The sequence below is a fragment of the Camelus dromedarius genome, chromosome 9 (genome assembly GCF_036321535.1).
Source record: "Camelus dromedarius isolate mCamDro1 chromosome 9, mCamDro1.pat, whole genome shotgun sequence".
Taxonomy (NCBI): domain Eukaryota; kingdom Metazoa; phylum Chordata; class Mammalia; order Artiodactyla; family Camelidae; genus Camelus; species Camelus dromedarius.
Window position 1 is genome coordinate 30337452 of NC_087444.1, and position 21290 is coordinate 30358741.

The window sequence follows — 21290 nt, forward strand, 5'->3', positions numbered from 1 at the left end:
AAGGAGGTAAAAATGAGCTTCGGGCATGGATGGGTTGGTTCAGAACATGGGTGAAGCTGAAATTGAAAGGCAGCACCACTCTAGGACCAATCAGGGCAGCACAGAAAGACAGCGGTGAGGAGACAGCCTCTCAGTGAACAGAACTTTTGGATGGTGTCCCTGGTCATTCACTTTGGGTGAAAGAAAAGGCCCAAGGTTGTAACATATACAAACTTACAGGCAGTAATTTGGCCAGTTTGTCAGGACTTAGAAGGAGATCTGGAAGATCAGTGAAGAGGAAGTCTGATGTGGAAGCACATGGATGGGCCTACGGGAGTGAAAATGAAATGTAAAGATCCTTCCCCACCAGAGACTATACGCTGATGCGGAACAATCACTCAACAACCCAGCAGACAGGATGGCCAGTCGGTATCACCACCCAATCACTGGCCACTGATGTTCTAGTACAACGGGTGCATGAATGGAGCAGCCAAGGCGGCAGGCATGGAAGCAGTGCATCCCAGGGCGATTGGCCCCGACCCATCAGAAGTGATGTCATTGCTACCACTCCTGAATGGCCCAATGGTCAGCAATAGCGACCATGGTTCATTCCCCAAAATGAGTCCCCACTATAAGGACACCAGTTCTGTGGTAAGCTGACAACATCAAATCTTTTCCACCCTGAAATGGACAGAGACCACTTTTGATTAGCATCATTCCTTATTTCGTGTATGGGTTGCTTTTACCACTTGCAAGGCATCAGCGAACCTTTTGAGGATCTGCAGAGACCCTCTGATGCTACGGTATGGAGAGACCAGACAGCCCGTGGGGAGTGCACACTCTCACACGACTTGCTGTAACGTGGATCTTAAGCAGTGACGTTACGCGTGAGGCTGTGTCAGGAGTAGTTGTCCCGACCCGTAGTAACAGATGGAGCGGCTGTTACACTGTGGGGATAGGAAGAATACGCTCGGCATGTAGACACCCCTTTGACCAAGTTTAATGGTAAATGCAAAAGTACAGCAGCTCCAGCCTAAAAGGTCGTAGCAGACAAGGGTTCAAACTCTGCAGAGCTGTCAGCTGGGGATACGGGGGGGGGGGGGGGGTACGGGCTGTAGAGGAGGGAGAGAACGAGTACCAGTTGCAGCCAGGAGGCCACCCTCAGGGGCAGGCTCTGTGCTTTGTTCCATCCTCTTCCCTCGTGTAAGTTTCCCCAGGGAAATGAGACCGACCAGCGTCCTGAATGAGCTGCCCCCAGAACCCATGTGCAGCAGGTGGGTCTGGGCAGCACAGGGTGGACCAGCAGGGATGCTCTTCTGTGCCACCCAGATCCCTGTTTCAGGGCTAAACGATTACCTTCCGCAGATGCTGAGGAGATGTATCCTCCCTCTTCAGGAACTGCCTACGCTGAAGAGAGCCGTTTGTCCAAGTTCACGCCCGTGTCACCAAGCAGGTCAACATCCAACGCCTGGTTGATACAGAAGTGTAAATGCCCCGCCCTCTCACCCCAACTCAGGACATCTTTAAAGGGCCATCTCAACAGAGCTGGCTGAGTCTGTGGTGACTGTACCACAAGCCAGCTTCTCCCACTGCCCCATCCTGCACCCCGCCTCCCCCATAGATGGTGCTCTCCCTAGCACTCCTTCATACATGTCCTTCAGGATAATCTGTCTCAAGAGTTTGCTTCCCAGGGAACCCAGCCTGTTACAGCATGTAATTAAGAAACATAGAGATGGCTAAAAAGAAACAGCTAAAGGAATTGAAAGCAATGGGGAGGAGATATGGCAATGGAGAGCTATTTTTCCTTATAAGATTTCTTGTACTATTTGAATTTTAAAATATGTGCATGCATTTTTAGTAAAAATTTGCATATAATGTTATAAATAGGGCAAAGAATAAAAAAATGATTTCACTGGAGAAGCCATTATAATTGTGGGTCAGACTTTTCCATCTCACTGTATTTTCAGCTGCCAATCTTCAAAACCAGGCTCCAGGAAAACAACTGATACACCAAAAGTCCAACACTCTAAGCACATTCTACGCAAATGGTTTCACATTCCCTTGCTCACTTCATACCCTTGTTTGTATGTATGCACGTGCTCACTCACACCCATCCACAACACACGGACAGGCGGCTTCAGAACTTCTTCCCTGTTAGCACTCTCCATCATCCTAACTTTGGAAAAGAAGAAGACAAGCAGGACATACTGAATGTATCTGGTAAGTTCATCATTTAGTTGACACATGGTTTGAAAAGTCAAACAATCACCTGAATGTATTTTAATATGAGATGTATCAACTTCTATCATAAGGAAAATATTTGATGACACAGTCAGATCGAACGCATATTGAGTATTTCATAAAGACTGTATTGAAGTGCTTTGGTTAAAATGATCTTTCCTAGATTCCAGGACCATAGCTTAATAAATTTTTTTTTAAAGAAAACCAAATCTATCACTGGCAATGGCGTACCATATAAAGGTTTATGTTCATTTTAAAAGGATATGGAAAAGATCTAGAACTATAGGTCATTCTGGACAAAGAGGATACCACGAGCCTTCAAATTTTCTATACCACTGAATAACTATCAACACGCCAGGTCTTAAAAACACTAATGATCAACAAAATGTGGAGTGAAAATGAAATTCTAGTCACAGCTTCACCACTTACACACTACTACATGTCCCCTTGGGAACAGAACCTCATAGATCTGTGTCTTGGACATTGCATCTGTAAAACTGAGCTGTGCACTCTAAGCAATTTATCAGTGATTACACGATGGACTGTGTGGTGAGGTTTTGTTACAGATGAATGGGAACCCCATCTAATGACAGATAATTTGGAATGCTTCCCTTCTCTGGGGTTAGTGGTCTGGTTGCTTCTTCTTCTCATTGTTGTTTTTAACTTATCCTCTAAAGAATTTATTAAATGTGTTTTAAAGAGCAACATTTGGGAAAGGATTTTTAAAAACAGACATGTTTCCTAGAGTGGACAGGAGTCATTTCAGTAGCATAGTTTCTACAGAAATTAAGGTATCATATCCCACGCATGACCCCCCCCCCCACTTCACTTGCCGCACTAAGTCCACTTTATTTGCATATTGCATATAGGAATTTAGTGAGACTTGGGAAAATCAGTTTTGTCAAAAAGAGAATGTTAACTATACACTGTTTTCATTTGAAATCACCAAATGTTTAAACTTTCTATTACAGCAGAGTGTGCTCTATTCTCCCCTAAAACCCTGTGAATTTATATAGTGCTCCCTGGCCAAGTTCTCTGCCGAAGTAAAAGGACGTCAGCCAATTTAAGCATATAATAACTTTTCAGTAAACAGTCACTAACAGTCAAATCTTTGTTCTCCAGCAAAATGTAAAACCTAGTTTAACTTCCTTTACCTTGTTATAATCAATAAACATCTTTCTATTTTTTTCTTTCATCTCTGAGTCCACGTAAAAGGAAAAATACATTATACATGCAGCTTTTGTTAACAGTTCAGAATAATCATGGGAGGTATCAAAAGGTTTAAAAAAACACACACACCAGTAAAGAAGGCATACATCGACACATCTTTTTACTGTTTTGAGAAAAAAAGGTCCAGTATAATTCCCTCATTTTAAATTTTTATACAACATTTCAAAATATATTCTGCATTTTACTTCAAAAATGCATTTTATTAAGAAAAGAAGAAGGAACAGATTACAAATCAGGGAGTGAAAGTCCTAGCATACAACGTGCCGGCACGCTTTGATGGCACCGCGCTGCAGGTCCCAGCAGTGCGGCCCGCAGTGCGACCTACACACCCGTCTGCCTTCAGCTCCCACTGGGGTAACTCTGCTGCTGAATGACAAGAACACCTCTAAAAGATTCGGGGCTGTTACGCTGTCTGTATTCAGCTTTTCATCAAATGGAAACTACTACCATTTCTCTGTACAATCCTCTGAGAGCTACCACAAGCCTTTCAATGAAGAACAAAATGCCATTTATCCACAGAGGTCCTTCATAAACTACTGTTAACTCATATCCTTAAGATTCACATTTACAGAAACATCAAAATGGAGATAGCGCTTTGGGGAAAGACAGGCAGGTTTTGTAAAGAGAGTTAAGAGGGAAAATAAGGAGAAAGTATGTTTAACGTACATGTTTTCAAGTGGTTCTGGTGTGGACAAACCAAGGAATCCGGTTTTCCCTCAGCAGACACCTGGAAAGCGGGAGTGTTAATGCCGAAGTGCGCTTATTATTGAACTGACTTGTTTGTGGACTTTAAATATAGCCAAATGCAAGCATCGTGTTTACATGGCCGCAAAGATAACTATCACAACAGGTTCATAAAGTTACTAACTTTATGAATTACCAGTGTTCTCTGATCTTCTGGTATGTATCTACCCCCTAATCAGAATGTACTAGTTAGTAAGTTACATTGATTTGGGTACTTTTTGAAAAATTTACCCCATCATTGTAAATGAGAAGCAACTAGAATGACAGACTTAGAATAGGATCTATAATACGTCATTACCCCTTAAGATGAGCATTCTTCAATAACTACTGGTTTTGCAAAAAGGGGACGTGACTGCAGCTTACATTTCAAAAAGTATGTCCTGGAGGTGAGTGCACAGCAAAATAAACGCCCAAAGAGGGGATGTAGTTTAGAGTGGGGAACAGAGCGCCACACTTCAAATTAGTCTTTTTTTTACTCCGTAAGAAGATGCTCCATGGAATATAGTCAAGGGAGATTAAAGGAAAGTTGGTGATAAACTTTAGAAAAACAGAATTACAAACCTGTAAAGAAAGCTGACATAGGTTTGGGGAAAATATTCTCAGAAGTATACTTCATTTGAGATATTACAGTTGTAAATAAAAATAATTCTTTGCAGTGTTCAGAATTGTGTTTTTTACACCAACAAGTTTAGTTGCAAACATTTCACATTCTTTGGGAAACTGGCATTACCCGGGGTCTTAACTGCTGCCAGTACCGAGCCATGATAGCAAACCAAACAGAAAAACATTTCAAAGACAAGACATCATATACTGATGACCAATGCACTTTCTAATGCTGTCACATATGAGTTTTATGGTCAGAGCTGGAGTCTGACACTCAAAACCTAATGTTTTCAAAATCATTAAGAAGAGTCAAATAGAAAAAGAGCAATACAAACAAACCAGTGACAACAAAACATCTTTCGAGACTAGTGATAAATTGTATTGAATGCAACACAGAGAAAGGCAAAGGGGGTTGTATACTTTTGGCCACTTAAGATGCAAACACCAGCCAAATGGGATCTTAGAAGCATTTCCAGGTCTGTGAACAACACCAGGGGGACACGAAAGCAAACACAGCGTATGTTCTCAAATAAAGCAAGGTCATTATAGTTCAATTTTGATTTTTACCTCTAACAAAACTTACGTATCACGTGTTTGAGAGACCAGTGCTACAGTTTTCACATTGAAAAGCTGTAGTTATCAAGCGAATTAAATTTCCGTTTTAGATCGTATCAGGACAGTTAGAAATCAGCAGCAATATCTCACTCCTTGGTATACAGAGTGACTGCTAGGGGGAGTATGTCACCGGAGGAGGCTCCCGGGCCACCTCGAGTCTGACATGGCAACGTGGCAGGGCTGCAACCCCACTGCCCATACATTCAGTGAAGGAATGTCTTTTTGTCTGTTGAGCGCCCTGGCGATTAAATCGGACTGCTGGAATTATAAGGTAAATCATCGCTGCCAATCAGAAGAAGTACTCTTTCTGATTTTCACCGACTGTATTTTGTATCTTAAGCTCACTTTTCAAAACAGCCTCAGCACTGTCCACATTCTCTGACCTTTTTGCCTCATTTCTCTGGTACAACCTTTTCTGCTGGTAAATGCGAACAGCGATGGCAGCGATGCACAGCAAGATAAAGATCACAACAGCGATCAGACCTGGGGAGGGAAGAGAGAGGAAATACAATATCAGAATTGTTCAGATGGAACCTGTGTGGACTTCACTGTGTAACAAGGCATAATGAAACTATTTTCTCCTGAAATCAAGCATCTAGTGTATACAACTAGAAATATCGAAACCTCAGGTATTTCTGGACCAAAACATGGTGCGTTTACTTGAGTTCTTCTATCAGTCCTGTGGGTTCACCTTCATTTATTCTGAATGCATATACAGGGCTTATTTAGTGTCTTTACATATACAATATATTAATAACACAAGCCATTACCTACATGTCTCTAAGACCATCTGGTTACTTCAGATTAATATCTAGACAAATTTTAATTATTTTTGAAATTATAGAGCAGTAGTGACATCATAAAATAATTAAATGTTTTTAATGCTTACATCTGCTGACATTTTATTCAAGTTAATTATCAATAATCTGTCATATTGCTAAATAGCAGGCACAGGTTATATGAATGATCTTGACTAATGAAATATGGATACTGATAATATAGATTAGATTAGGTTGACAGGAGGAACACCGATTTTCTGAAACATCTTATTGTAAACGAAAAATTTAAATACCGCAACTCTTAGTGCAAATGCTGATCAATCCTGGCATTATGTTAGTTCAGTCATCTTCAAAGTGTGATCTCTGAATCCCGGGTGGTTCCCTGGACACAGGATCACAAATATTCATGATAATTCCAAGATGCTTTTTTAATTATGTTGACATAGCCACTGAGAGTACAAAACAAGATCAGGCAAAATTCCTGATACCTTCATGAACCGAGGCAAGGCCACCAAACCCGAAAAGTGGTCTTTGAATTCATAAAGTAGAAAGCAGGCATTGCACAGCCAGAGTGTCATTTAAGAAGACTGTCCTTGATGAAGCACTAAAAATTACTCACTTAATCAAATCATGACCTTCGGCCGTAAGTCTTTTGAACATTTGGGGTGATGAAGTGGAAGTATGTATAACGCACTTCGAGTGCATCCCCAAGTGTGACAGCTGTCTCCAGGAAGAACACTCGTGTGAACGTCTGAGTTGAGTTGTGAGCCGAACTAGTTGCTTTTTGCTTTATAGAACACTGTTTTTATTTGAAAGAACACCTGACAGACAAACTATGGTTGTCTTAACGTGGATATCTGGCAGATATTTTCTCTAAAACGAAGTAAACCTGTCACTTCAAGAAAAACAACTGATGGCGTACGATGCCAACGATAAAAGCCAAGCTTTCAAATGAAAAACAGAATTTGGAAAACTGTTGTCTGTCACCCAGAATTTGAGAGTTCTCTTACGCTTAGACTTCTGGGATGAAATCAGTGGAGGTATTACTGTAGCATTTTCAGACAGAAACAGGAATAATGAAAACAACCTGGATGGAGTCTTATACTGTAAAATGAGGACTTTCCATTCTAGTTTAAATTAGGTGTAAACAACTCTAATGAATCTAGCTAAAGGCAAAACTTCAAAGGTCCTCACCGGTCACAATGGATTCCAGAGCACATGATTTGATGGGCAGATTCGCCCCAGCCAATCACAGTATTGCCAGGGGCTAAGCTGACTTTTGGCTGGGTCAGCCTTCTGAGAGGCAGAGCAATTCGTTTCTGAGAGGTCTAACATAAATCTGGTAACTAAATTCTGTACTGTACTTGAAATCTGAAGAATTTACTAATGGATATGACTTTTTTGTTGTTGGTCATATTAATAAAGAATATTTAAATCAGAATACCCATTTGTTTTTTATATACTTTGCTTCTCATCTTGGAAAAGTAATCAGCTGAGTTGCTATAAATACTACTCTTGTCTGGTTATTGGCCTCTAATTGAAAGAAAGAAACCCTGGACAACTTCAGTGTGGGAAGCTGATGAAGCAGTTACATTCAGTGAGCAGGCTACTGCTTCCCAGGCAGGACATCCTGACAGTCGGAATCACGGATGGATGCTCAAACTAGTTTGCTCCATGTATGTGATTCATCTCTTTTAAGTTGGGGAAGGTGTTAGATCAGGGTTTGTTATGTCCAGGAAAAACCTTGATCTAACCTGTTATATCAAAAAAAAAAAAAAAAAAAAGAAGAAGAAGAAGAAGGAGGAAGAGGAGGAAGAGGAGGAGGAGGAGGAAGGGGAGGAAGGGGAGGAGGGGAGGGGGAGGAGGGGGAGGAGGAGAAGAAGAAGAAAGGAAAAAAGATCATCTAAATGAAATACAGCCAACTACTACATTCTACGACGTTGCCATCCAAAGACCTGTGTGAATGTGTTTTTACGAGGAAATTGTGCAGCCTTCTTTCTGTCTAAATCTGACCACCCTGGGGAGTTCCTGAGCAGCAAAACTTCCATTTTGTCTTTCTCTGCTCTGGGCTTCTGAGTCAAATGAGAACTTCACAGGTGACCTCTAACTTGCGTCCATTCTAGAATAACACCAAATGACTTACCAACACACCTCTTCCTTACTCTGTAAATCTTGCCAAAATCTTTGCCCAAAGTGACAATATTCTAAAGATTAAGTACTTGTTCCACATTCTTAAGACCATTAATCAGGAAGAAAAAGGTTTATTTAGGGGGCTGATTTTGAATAAATTATGTCTCAGAGAATATGCTGTTTCACTGCCAGGAAGATATACTTTAAAATTTTTTGTATTAATTTTGCAATTTAAAATAAGTATAAGCCACTTTTAATTCATTAGCCTAGTATATGACAAAAATGCAAATAAAACTGTACTCTTCACTGAGGGGAGCATCTAAACCATGGAAATATCCACCTTATTAAGTATTAAGACAACATTAACTAAATGCTTCTAATGTTAATCCCAGGTTTTCCTACTTCTTACATGAACCCTTCCAGAAGCAGTGATACGTGCAAGAAGCCAATGAAGATGCTAATTCCTCAGATACAGTCAGAGCACCCTAGGGAATGGGGATGGCCATTGATAGCTGAACGATATTCATTGGTACGCAGTTTAATCACTATTCTTTGAGTGTGATGTTTCATTGAAATTGTCAACTATTTACACTGAAAATCTCCAAGGAAGCTGGGAATTCAGGATGACTATAAGATAATCCAGTACAAATAATAAACCACCTCCACTGACCTCAGTTTCCCCTGCCTAACTCTTCGAATATGTGTAGATTCTTCATAGTTTCTATGATGCTAAATATTCACCATCGTTAGTAACGATACTAAGTACCAAAGAGGAGCTCATCCATGCTTTCTATTACCTCCAATCACCGCAGAGTCACTTCTGATTGTATTAGTGAGGGGTTCTCTGTCATCTCTTGTCCCAGAATGATCTGCAGTTAAAGGCCAAAAAAAGAAAAAGGAAGGGTGGGAGGTGAGAGGTGATATAGGCAAGTAAAAAATAAAAGAAATTATGAAAAATTCATTCACATTTTGAACCAGAACAGAATTATGGAGTTCAGTGCAGATTGTCTGTAATCTGAAACTTAAGTCATGGCCCCCATGCAATGGTCCACATGAGTAAAGAACTGAGACTCTAGGAAAGAAATCAGAAAGGAAACTGAAAGTTAAACAAAGCCAATTTTAAGAAACCTTCTCAAGAACACAGCGTCACAACATCAGAAGATTTTAATATCCAGTGGACAAGCTGTGTTCGAGTCTGGGCAAAGGAAGAGTCAACAGTCACCTGCAAAGGAGTGTGTCCTCTCCCTTGATGTGGCATCAGTGCCAGCCTGGGCCACACAGCTGGACTCCGTAACATGTCCTGAGACGGTGATAGGGGCTGGGCGGCTGGGGTGCAGAGCGGCCTTCAGCGGGGCCACGTGGCTGAGCTGCACCGCAGAGAGACAGCCCAGGAAGCCCTGCGCGCCGGCCAGCGCCGTGTCCTGGTCTACATCGCTGTGTTCTGTGAAGCCCAAGAAACACCGCAATACTGATGACAGTGAATGTGCACACGGGAAGGCCACAAATGGGATATTCCAAGTCTTGATAATGCAACAGCCATACATCATAGCTAATAAATCCCTTTTTCTTTTGTCTTTATTAAAAGGGCTCCATTAAGTCTCTCCACAACTACTGGTGAGACATCCCAGGTTAATGAAGGCAAGTTTTTCAGTATGGTTAATTAAATACATTGAGAGTCCTCTGGACATGATTAAAGCCTCTACAAGAATTGGTCAGATAATGAAATGATCAGGGTTCATGTGGCTGTCATCATGTTAGAGGCTATACCTCAAAGTTTTTAGGGATGCTCTCTGATTATTCACATACAGCAGTGAAAACTTTCACACCTCACTCCCTTTTCTCCCTGTTTCACCGTCCACCAGTCACTCAGAAATATGTGTGCCCTCTATGGACAGAGAACCCCTCCCCGTATTTTAATGAGTGTTTAGTTAGCGTGGGACTATTGTGGAACAGAGACTGGTTTGAATGTCAAAACATTAATTCATAATTTGACAGTGAAGAATATATTTCATGCTTGGCGAGCATGAAATCTAAACAAGGGGAACTAATTGTAGAGTTTTCAAGTCCAAGTGGTCTCAAACTGAGCTGCACCCATCCGCCCAATAGGATCAGAAAACAGCAAGACTGCGCTCCCCTCCACTGCACACACGTGGACACCAACATTTGTATTCTGGTCTCTCTTTCAAAACATAATATAATAGATATGAAGTATTTATTGAATGCTTAATATACGGTAGGCGCTATTCTAAGGGATTTGCACATTTGCGTTTAAACCTGACAGGAGCCACGAGCATCCGATTCCAGTTGCACAGACAGTCAGTCCCTTTAGGTCCAGAATTTTAGTGCTTTGCCTGAGGTTACTCAACTCTTGGCATCATGTACTGGACTCCAGGCCTGTCTGACTCCAAATCATAAGCTTCGTTCTGTTTATGAGCCACTTTCTGATTGACACATTCTTTCCTTTACTCTGCTTATATCTTCTGTGGTGCATTTTTTAACTTTAAAAATTTTTTTGGCTTGAGAGTTATTCTTGAAATAACGCTGGGCAACTCAGTTCTGGTTGAGACTGTCTTGTTATATCAATATTTTGAAGAACACTTCCTTTTGCTCCATTTTCATTCACATTTTATCCCTTTTAATAAAAATACTGATTATAGACGTTCAGCATCATGAATATCACTATGAAAAAAATCTGGAAATGAGAGCGATTATGTCACTTTCCCTCTGTGCTGTGGGATATGGTATTTAGACCCAGGTGTCTAGCTCTGGAGGCCGTGTTCTTGCCAGCAGGCTGCCCTGCCTCTCTGCACAAAGAGCCCTGAGAGGTACCGCTCTGCTGCTCACCTGCAAGACTGTAAACCCCTTGAGCGGACAGGGGACCCTCGACATACAGCATCACGCCGTTACATGTGAGGCACTTCATCAATATGTATAAACCAAAGAACTAACTCAGTCCCCCTACACAGGAGTCGCTCATTTGAATAGATGTACATTCAAACAAACCTATTTTTAGAAAAGACTGCATTCTTGTTTTGGAGTGTTTTGGTTTGCTTTGTTTTTTACTTTAACAAGAAATAAAAAGGAATACACTTAAATAGTGACATAATCAGGACAGTACTTTTTGTATTTCTTCTGCAAGGTTAAAATCTTAAATAAAATTTCTATAGACCTTTAAAAAAATCTTTCCTTTTGAATGAAGAAAAAATGTAAATACCTAAAATTCACTTCTCTGGTAAAGATCTGGTAAGAGGCAATTTTTAAAAACCCTACCCCTCCAAACTGAAAATATTTACCTATTATCAAGTATTGTAGAAAAAAAGTTCAACTCTAAAATTTTAAATGGTCAGTCAATCAATATTTGTTTTAAGAGCTAAATTATACAGGAAACATGTTCCCTGCTGTTCAAGCATCTTACATTCTAACAGGGGAGACAGACAATAAACATGAAATGGGAACGGATGAAAATTCTGAAGAGTGATAATGCTATGAAAGAACAAATCAGAAAATGTGATGGAGTGTATCTGGAACAGAGATTTCTCTTGATGAATTAGGTGATTTTTAGTGTGTCTATTTTCAGGATGACTCTGCAGGGCCCTGTTTGTCTATGGAAATTACTCCAGCATCTTCTGGTTCTACTACTTGTTTCTCAAATTTTGCAGGATTCCCTGTGACTTAGGAATTTTTTATCAGATTGTACCTAGGTGTGTGTCTTCTCTCATCTATTTTGCACAGAACAGGGAGGGTGGGCTCTTTTGATCCGCAGACACCAGGTTTTTCTTTAGCTTAGAAAACTTCATATATTGTTTGTGCAACTATTGTTTCACTTTCGTCCTCTTTATCCTTGTGGGCTGTGGAGTATTCACGGAGGGTCTCCTCTGCATGTTCCCTAACCGATTTTAATTTCCCTCCTGGCTCCTGTCTTTTAGGACTTGTTTCTGTGGGCGTCAAGAGCTCCGTTCACTTGCTCCTCCCAGGGATGATTTCAAGTATCCACAAAGATCATCCTTTTTCAGTCCGGAAAAATCATACTTTCAGTCCTTGAGGTCTTTTTGTTGCTTTGCTAGGATTTCCTTAAGGTGCTTTTACTAAGCTTCATTCAGGATGGCATGGGGTCTGTCTCCTTGGATAGCTTAATTCTGGTTGTTTTGGTTTCTCTCTCATTTGATTGCTGGTGAATCTTCTCAAGGGCAGGGTTGTTTTTCTCACCCGCTAGTGGACTCTCAGGCCCTGCCTTCCTTAGGTGGCTGACCCCCCGGAGAAGGAAGACAGAGTAGCCATCCATGTAAGTGAGGCTGCAGGCCACTCACCCTCCCAGCCTCAGGATAGAGTAGGACTTGGCCCAAATTTCAGGATTCAGGAAATCCTCCCATTTCAGGTCATTCTCTCCTTGGCAAGGAGGGAACACAGGAGCATTAAGGTTTTCAATGCTGCTCGTCCTCCCCGGGGCCCAGGGGTCTCTGTGAGCCAAGTGTCTCCCAGGATTCCCACAATCCAGGGTCTCCCCAGAGAGTCTTCCAGGCTGGTCCCCAGACTCTCTTCCAACTAGAAGCAGGGAGTCTCACAATACTTTCTCACAATACTAGCAGCTTTCAGAACCCCTGCCTGCTGGGCTGGACCATCAACTCCTTGTTTCTGGAGAGTCAACAGGTTGGAATTAGGATCTGGAGAGAAAGGGAACTATGCAACTTTGCAGCCGTCTTCCTAGAACTGAGTCCAAACGAAATTAACAGCTATATGAAGGTGCTCAAAAACAACACGTAGCATCGGGTATCTGCATCGGCAACCACGCTTATAAAGCCAGTGACAAAAACATTTATCTTGGGAGGGTATATATAGCCCAGTGGTAGAGCACGTGCTTAGCATCCATGAGGTCCTGGGTTCAGTCCCCAGTATCGCCATTAAAATAAATAAATAAATAAACCTAATTACCTACCCCTCAAAACAAAAAAACAAACAAAAAAACCCCCAAAACCCACCACCACCACCAACAAATATTTATCTTTCCTATTATCTGATTGCTGAAATGCCAACAACATGTACAGGTTAGAACAGGGGAGATGGAGGAACTGAAGACAACTGCTTCTTACTTCACTGAAATCCTGATAAGACAATTATGTTTGGGATGTTTCTGGCATAAAAGTCCTTCACGAACTCATGTTTTGAGGGTGTTCTTGCTTATCAATAAACTAGCCTCAACTGTATTTTCCAACCAAGGGAACGACTTCTGCTCTTGTAAAGAAGAACTCTTCTACAAAAAGCTCTAAAAGAAAATAGAGCACTAAAGGGTTAAAATTTGTATGAAGTGCCTTTCTGTTACCCAGAGAGAGGACTGTTCTAGACAGGGTATGAAGTAAATGAAGAACAATTAAAATAGGAGATGCTTCATGAAACTTCCTGTGGCTGTCTGAACACCACCACCACAAAACAAGCCGAAGTAGTTTGGCCACACCTACGAAGAAAGGGCCAGCTTACAAAAAAAAAAAAAAGGATCTCAATATATTTAATCCACAAAGATAAAGAAAGCTTGTGGGAAAACGGTGCAATGAATCAGAGGAGCAGGGCCAAAACCCAACAGGACATTTTTACCATCATCATACTCAACAAGGATCCCACAACAACCGAAGGCAGTGGAAGTGAGACGGCAAAGCAGACAGCAAATACTGTGTGGACAGAGGAGCAGTTTTTCATAAAAGGTACTTATTTGCCAACCAAGCCTACAGCGCTGAGATATGACCTTGAAAACCTGATGAACGTGAACGCTATTTATAGTGAGGCACCTCGGGTCACCCGTGCTTCTCTTTCGCTTTCAGCGTGACCTATCTCATCTGAAGTGTCATATGGCTGGATGTTTGCAAAATCACAGTGTCCCTAAGTGACCGAATTAAACTTACTTATGTACCCTTTGGGTCAGAAGCAGGTTTTACATAAAATATCTGTGAGACTGAAGACTGTTTTTAAAGCTCCCCTCAGGGGATGCAGTAGACATCCTTCCCGCTCGGACCATGCGCTTTACTTACACGTGGCCCAGATCTCCACTGCAGAAATCTCAGTTACTTCCTGGCTCTGCAGCATCAGAAGAGATAAATGATCCCCATGTGCCACTGCCTTGAAATATACCAAAGCTACTGCTCAGGATGCGTGAAAACATCTTCAGGCTTTTAGAAAACGCTTCTAACATAAAAAACAATCTATAAACAGAACTCAGAACTTAATCCAATGAGTCTGAGATAAACAAAGCAAACATAATGCATATTAACTCTGGAGGAATATGAAACCAGTTTATCTGATGCCACCTGGTTTTTCTCATGACCACCATGATGTGCCAAGCAATTTCTGCTGTCAGTGTTCTTGTACCACTACCTGTCTGACATAAAAAAGTAATAAATAGTCATTGTCAACTTCGCTCAGCCTTTGAACGGTGATTTTCTGTCATTTTGCAAGAGAGTAAATTATATCATTATTCAAAACAGGGGCACAGTTTGCTATGAGAGGTTTTATGCAATTTCAAGAGTATGTAATAACTTTAATTGAGATTTTTTTTCTTTCATGTGGTGGAATTGTGACCCAATAAAAGCTGAATAAATTAGTCAACAACTTTACACCTGCATATTTCCTTTGATTAATTACACTGTAAAGAGATCTCTTTTTATATAATTTTTGAGTAAAGAGGTCTCTTAAAGGAATGGATTGAGGAATCATTCACTTTGGCCTCAGTACTTAATACATTTTGAACATACTTAACAAAGAAATGACATGAGACTGACTGCCTCTTTAGAAGGAAGAACAGAAAGGGAGGATCTGCTTTCTCTCTGTCCTCCAGGACTCATTTCTACACATGAGGATGAACCCCAGGAACAATTTTAGCTCCAATCATTGTTAACAAGCATTACTAGCAGCTATTGAGCAAGGAGGATAATTTATAGGTAACAATATTGAATTGTATTATGATGACATGGAAACCATCTCTAACCCTCTGTTACACTTACCAGACAGAACTAGCAGAATTCGAATTTCACTGCCCTGGTTCAGATCAGTCCTATCAGTCATCACTAGGCTGGTCTGTCCAGGATCTCTCTGCGGTGGCTGTGCCCACTCTCCACCCCAAAGGTCCCGCCAATTCCAGCCTCTTTCTCTCTCTCTCTTCCATCAATGCTTGTTCTTTAAATTCACTCACACAAGGGTGTAAGTCCCTGATCATGGCTTTACTTTTCACTTATTCCCAGAGCAGGAACATTTTAAAGCACATCAGTAATTAAAGAAATAAACAGTTGCATTCTCCCTTTTATTTTAAAAAATTATTCGAGCTTTATCATTGTATGAGGGTTCTAGATTCTGGCAGCTGATAAATATTTAATTTGGGATTTGTGACTTGATTGTATCATTTGGTATTTTCTGAGGTGGAAGGAGAGCTGTTTTATTATGTGTGACTGCCAAATGGAAGTGATGAGGGGGACATCCTAGTCAGAGGAGGGTACCTGCCCATCCCCCCGGGAGCACGTACTTGTGATGATACGTGCCTCTGACAAATTCTGAATGTCTACCTCATCATTTGCTCTCTAAGTAAAATCAGCTTACAGTATGTTTCAGCATCATGAGTGTTCTTTGGTTTTGGAACATGACACTTCTGACCCACGCTCATGTACCACGATGAGGAGAAAGGGGTTTTTAAGTTTCTAGGTGAGGCCAGTTCAGAATGATATAGCTGACTCTCTGGAAACCATTAAAGCTTCCACAAGGATGAAGTCATGTCAAGCACTGAAGATCATCTGTGACAATTTAATTGTGAAAATAGTAAAAGAAATCAACCTGATGAATAAAAAAAAAAAGACTTCAAGGAGATTCCTTATTCTTCTTTATCTAAACTGTACTCCTCTTTTAAAGTGTGCTTTTAAAATAATCTCTCCACTATTTTAAGAGATGTTTCACAGGATATTTACAAAATTCCAGTGCCTGTAGGTTACCTAACTGACTTTTTCCCCTCACCTCTGGGTGTTGAAGTGAGTTTCATATACAGGATTCCTGACACATTGAGACTGTTCTCAAAGCTCTTCACGGGAGACTGGGTAGGTGTCCTTTCCTAGCTGACTACAGACTTTACTTCCCTCTGGCCTCCATCTCCCCGCAGTCAGCTGAGTGCACTTCTGGGGGCCTCAGAAGAGAAGAGTGATCACGAACGGTCATCAGTCACCTCTAATGCACAAAAACTACTTCTCAAAACAAGTGAAAATAACCGTCCAGCTTTTGCTCAAATAAATCATAAAACTATTCAAGATATTCAGATATGAGTATGAAAAGCAAATTTATTGTACTGTATTGATATCGGAGTATCTGAACTGAGTTGCTGGGCTAAAACCATGATCTTCCCACCACCACCCCCAACTACTAATGACTCTTACTGCCAAAGTTATTGAGTCCTTAAATATTTCAAGTGTAATAGGGAATTAGAGATGGCCTCCGTATCATCATTGTACAGCTTCACATTATTTCTAAAATTTACCCTCCTTTTCAGTATCTCCTAGTAACACTGGGTTAATAGTCACAATAATCCAAAATTACCCCCTATGATTCTTCCTAAGTTTAAGAAATGAGTACTGGAGAAAGGTGGGGTGGGGGAAGAATTTCCTACATTTCTGGATTTCCATCTAAAATGGCAGTGGATGGTCAAATCCTTAAGCCTTTGGTTGAAAACGTAGGCAAATACAACTCCAAAAAAAACTGGTCAATGTTTATTTTCTGCTCCCTTAAAAGAAATATTCAGAAATTATAAAGTGATACAAGTATTTCAATTTATTTTAATTTGGAGGGTACTGTTTTATTTAAAGCAACAAAGGGGACATTATACTCAATGAGATACCCAGGAACATTCTGTATAATGATCATCTGTATGTAATGACCATCCACTATCCATAAGTTCTGTGAGGGCAGATGCAATGTTGCTTTGCTGAGTGGCATTCTCTGGGTAAAATACATGCTAAATGAATAAGTGAGCCAAATGGCCTTACAAAAATGAAAAACATAGTTGATAACTGGGGGGCTATGAGAATGTGTCCTGCAGACCTGCAACTAGATGAGAGTAACTGACCAAGGGCCTCAGCTGCTGGGCCCTGAAATCCATCTTTATACTTGGGCCAAGGCCTTACTTCCCAGTGGCCGTTCCCAGCCAATGGCTCATCACAGCAGGGACTCTAAGGCAGACCTGTCCTTGGGACACACGGGACTCCTCAGATTCAGGGCCTCCCCAAAGACTGCGTAACCTTTCCTGACTGCACAGAAGTCTAGGATACATCTGTCTAACTTTCCCTCCCTCTCTCCTTCATCTCAAGGCAGAGGTGCATGGCCATCTGATGGCTCTGGCAGTCTTGGCCCCATCTCTCCCCAGTTCTCTTTCATAAGCGTCCCCTTAATAAAACCCTCACGTAGTTAATTTTGTCTTGGCAAAGGCTTCTTGGAGGACCCCGACCAACTTGATAAAAAATTTTAAGACTGAGCAACTCTCTGGAAAATTAACAGCTCCATTTTAGTACTTATTTTACTATAAATTAACATACCATATTACAATATCATAATACACTACATAACATTTTATTATAAATTCATACACCACACCAAATGATCATAATTATCAGTCTTCTTATAATTACAAATGATTTGGATGTAGCATCAGTTGGTCAAGATCCACACCTTCGGTGCATGCCAAGTAAGTCCTCACTGATACTCCTAGGAGAATGAATTGATTCGACCGTAAAGTTCATTGCTGAATTTGAACTTTAGTATTACTTCTCAGCATGAGTGACATGCATTTTCATAATACGCTATTCTTGAATAAAAACATTAATATCTTTAATTCTTTGCTAATCTCCCCTATTCATTACAAAAAGGAGACAAATATTTATATAATGAATGTTGTTATTCTACTTTTTGATTAATATGATCCTCCTTGTAGAATGCAGATCAGTTTCCCAATTGTTTAATAATTTACATAACATATTTCTATTCACAAAAAATATTCTCATCAGTAACTGGCATTAAATTTGAAAATGTTATTTCTTCGAACATATGATTTTATCAACATTATGCATAATTGTTAGAATTTTCTATCTTGTGTTTTACATTTTTATGCAATGCCTCATCTCAGACCCTGCTAGACTGAGGAACTCTTGAGATAAGGATTTGTTATGATTATTTGATTTTTTACTACTGTAGTTTAATTTATATAATTTACACCGTGAAACTCACTTGGAATTTTCCAGTTAAGCTTCCAAATACCTAAATAGTACTTTGTACATATTTTTATGTCCACTATAGCATACTGAAAGAACACTGCAATTAATATCTCCCCTGTTTCTTTCAAGAGCAAGAACACACAACACTGGTGCTTATCTTGTAGTACTAGAAAGCCAATAAATATTTATAAACTTAACTATTAACCTTCTCAAAGGCCAATATTTTAATCAGTCACTTAATCAAAAATTCTCAAGATTCTGAGGTTACATACAGGGAATACAAGAAATGATTCATCAAGGTACAAGTAACTGAAAGGTCAAAAAAGAAAAGATTCCACTTACTATCTTGGACAAAATATTCCAGGTTAGTGTCAAATATCAAAGTAGGAAAACTCCAGAGTACAGGACATCCCCCACCCCCACTTTTATAACTAAAAAGAAAATCCCTTTTAAAATTCACTGCCCATCTTTCTATTTAGTTAGTCCTTGTTGGCAAGTATTTTAAAAAATGATACATATTTTGATGTTAAAATGGTAAGAGTATGTTTCTACTTTGATGCTATTATCAGAAGTAACTGGTGGCTAGAAATGAGGATGATAAGATGTGGGGTGGTAAGTCCCAAGTTCTAGCAGGAGTGGCCAGCCACTAACAACGTCTCAACAAGACAGACGGGATCCAGACCATTACCTAAAGCATGTTCACTCGTTAGCAGAAAATAAATTGCTTTCTCCTTCCTTCTCTTCGAGACCTAATCTTAGTTTTATTCTTAGATGATGGTTTGTGTATCTGGCAGCTGACTGATACACAGTCTGTAATTTCTACCTTTATTATCCTATATTTTTGAAGTGTGAGAGCAATATCATGTTTCATTATGCTGGACTGAGGCGTGGCAGAGAGCAGTGTGGTGTTACTATCAAAGGAGAATGCTTGCTTCTCTTGTAGAAGTCCTTACTCAATGATTACACACACCTCCAGGAAAGTACAGTTTCTGCCTTGATTATCATGCCCTTCAGAACCGCAGTAAGGCAAGAGAGCCTTTCATTCACCTTTCAGCGTGATGAATTTGTATGTGGGGGGGATGTGTGTTTGGAACATGACTCTCTGATCCATGTGTATGCAACACTATTAAGGGAAAGGTCTCTCCTTTTACTTACCTAGAATCCGGCCCAGAACAAGAGATCTGACCGCACTGAATTCTGTACCTGATGCCAGGTGGACTTGTCTCCTCGCATTCTCGTCAATCTACGATTGTTACATGAGGTGCCAACACCACAACGGATGGCAATGTTGACAAGAGGACAGGAAGCGAAAGGAGGACAAAAGAAAATGATAAAACAGGCAATTGTTAATATGGCCCCAGAGGTTTAGAAAAACCAAATGTAGAGTTTAGCCATCTACAAAGGTGAGTACGATTTTCTGTACTATTTCTGTGGTACACCCAGATACCACTGCACCCCACCTTCTAGCCCTTTACCTCACTTTATTTTTCTCCACTGTGTAAAAAGTCCGAAATTGGGAAAACCAACAAAAAGATACAAGTTATTTTCATCTTGATATTTTTACTTAGCTGGCTATTTTTACTTGAGTAATCCAGCTAAGAAATTTTCTTCTATGTAGAGAGCTGAAACATTAGTGCTTTCTTCAAAAGCTGGCAGAATGAATAATTCCACTTTCTCTGCTGTAGTTCACATCATTTAAAAAATTTATTCTGGTATTGCAGTCATTAATTTCTGTGCTAGAATCACAGCCACATTCATACCCATCTGAAATAAGCTGGTTGCATGAGAGTAGCCATGGTCCCACCATGCTACTCTGCACTAGGATAAACTAACTAAAAGCATTTCCCTCCTGATCAAAGTAAAACAAATAGAAAAGTTTGGCATTTTAATGTATAAATACTAATAACATATTGGACAGAATCTTACTGCTTAAAAATACTGAGCACATTTGATGGTCTGTCTATGATCTGGGCTTGAGCGGCATTGAAAGGATGTCTTTGTTTCATCCACTCATTATCAAATTCCTGCTGCAGGTCCCTCCTGCCGGGGAGTCATAACTGTAACCACTGCTTGTGCTGCATGTTCTCTGTTACCTCCACAAACACCACTGCTTCTTCTCTGCGGATCTTTACGTGGTGAAGCTGCCCATCCGCCATGTTTTTGAAATCGAAGTTAACAACATCGGGTTCTTGATAAGTGTTTAGCTTGTACCTGATCTGCAGACTCCCTGAAGTAAGGGGGAAAGTTACATTTTAGTTAAAATTGTATTTTAAAAACTACTTTTAAAAACTCAGAGTCCTTTTTCTATTGTTTATTAATTTCTTGGGAAAATTTTACAATAGTTCATTTGGATCTACCCTTTCAGCTTAATTCCTAGAAGTCAGTTTCCTTGTGAAAGTGCACTGTTTTCAAAATCAAGACCAGACACGCTGCTAATAAGCAGGCTCTTTCCCGCAAATTAAATATTTATTTGTCAAATATGTGACTAAGTACACGCAAATCTTTGTAGTAGCCTCTAACCTAAAAAAAAAAAATTTAGTACATTATGAAATGCCAAACTATTGTAGAATATCGCAGTAACATTCTGTTTCTGTAATCTTATCTTTCAAAAAAACCGTATCTACCATTTCTGAAATGCAACTGATTAATGGAATTATTATAAGCAAATATAGTTTCACTAAAGATGAGAAATAATTCCCAGTGGTCACAGTCATAGAGTTTGGAATGAAATTAGGGTAAAATGAAT

The 21290-nt window shown here is 40.2% G+C and overlaps 1 protein-coding gene across 1 annotated transcript in view; it reads right to left on the reverse strand.

Moving 5' to 3' along the window:
* Nucleotides 1–3417: 3417 nt before the first annotated feature.
* CNTNAP4 (contactin associated protein family member 4) overlaps nt 3418–21290 on the reverse strand; it is a 224572-nt gene continuing 206699 nt past the window's right edge. The window contains exons 20-24 of the mRNA XM_010997777.3: nt 20638–20771; nt 19700–19787; nt 9544–9762; nt 9119–9190; nt 3418–5895 (exon numbers count right to left, since the gene is read on the reverse strand). Coding sequence (XP_010996079.3) covers nt 5702–5895; nt 9119–9190; nt 9544–9762; nt 19700–19787; nt 20638–20771 — 707 coding nt within the window. The 3' untranslated portion in view covers nt 3418–5701. The remainder of the gene's footprint in view (nt 5896–9118; nt 9191–9543; nt 9763–19699; nt 19788–20637; nt 20772–21290) is intronic.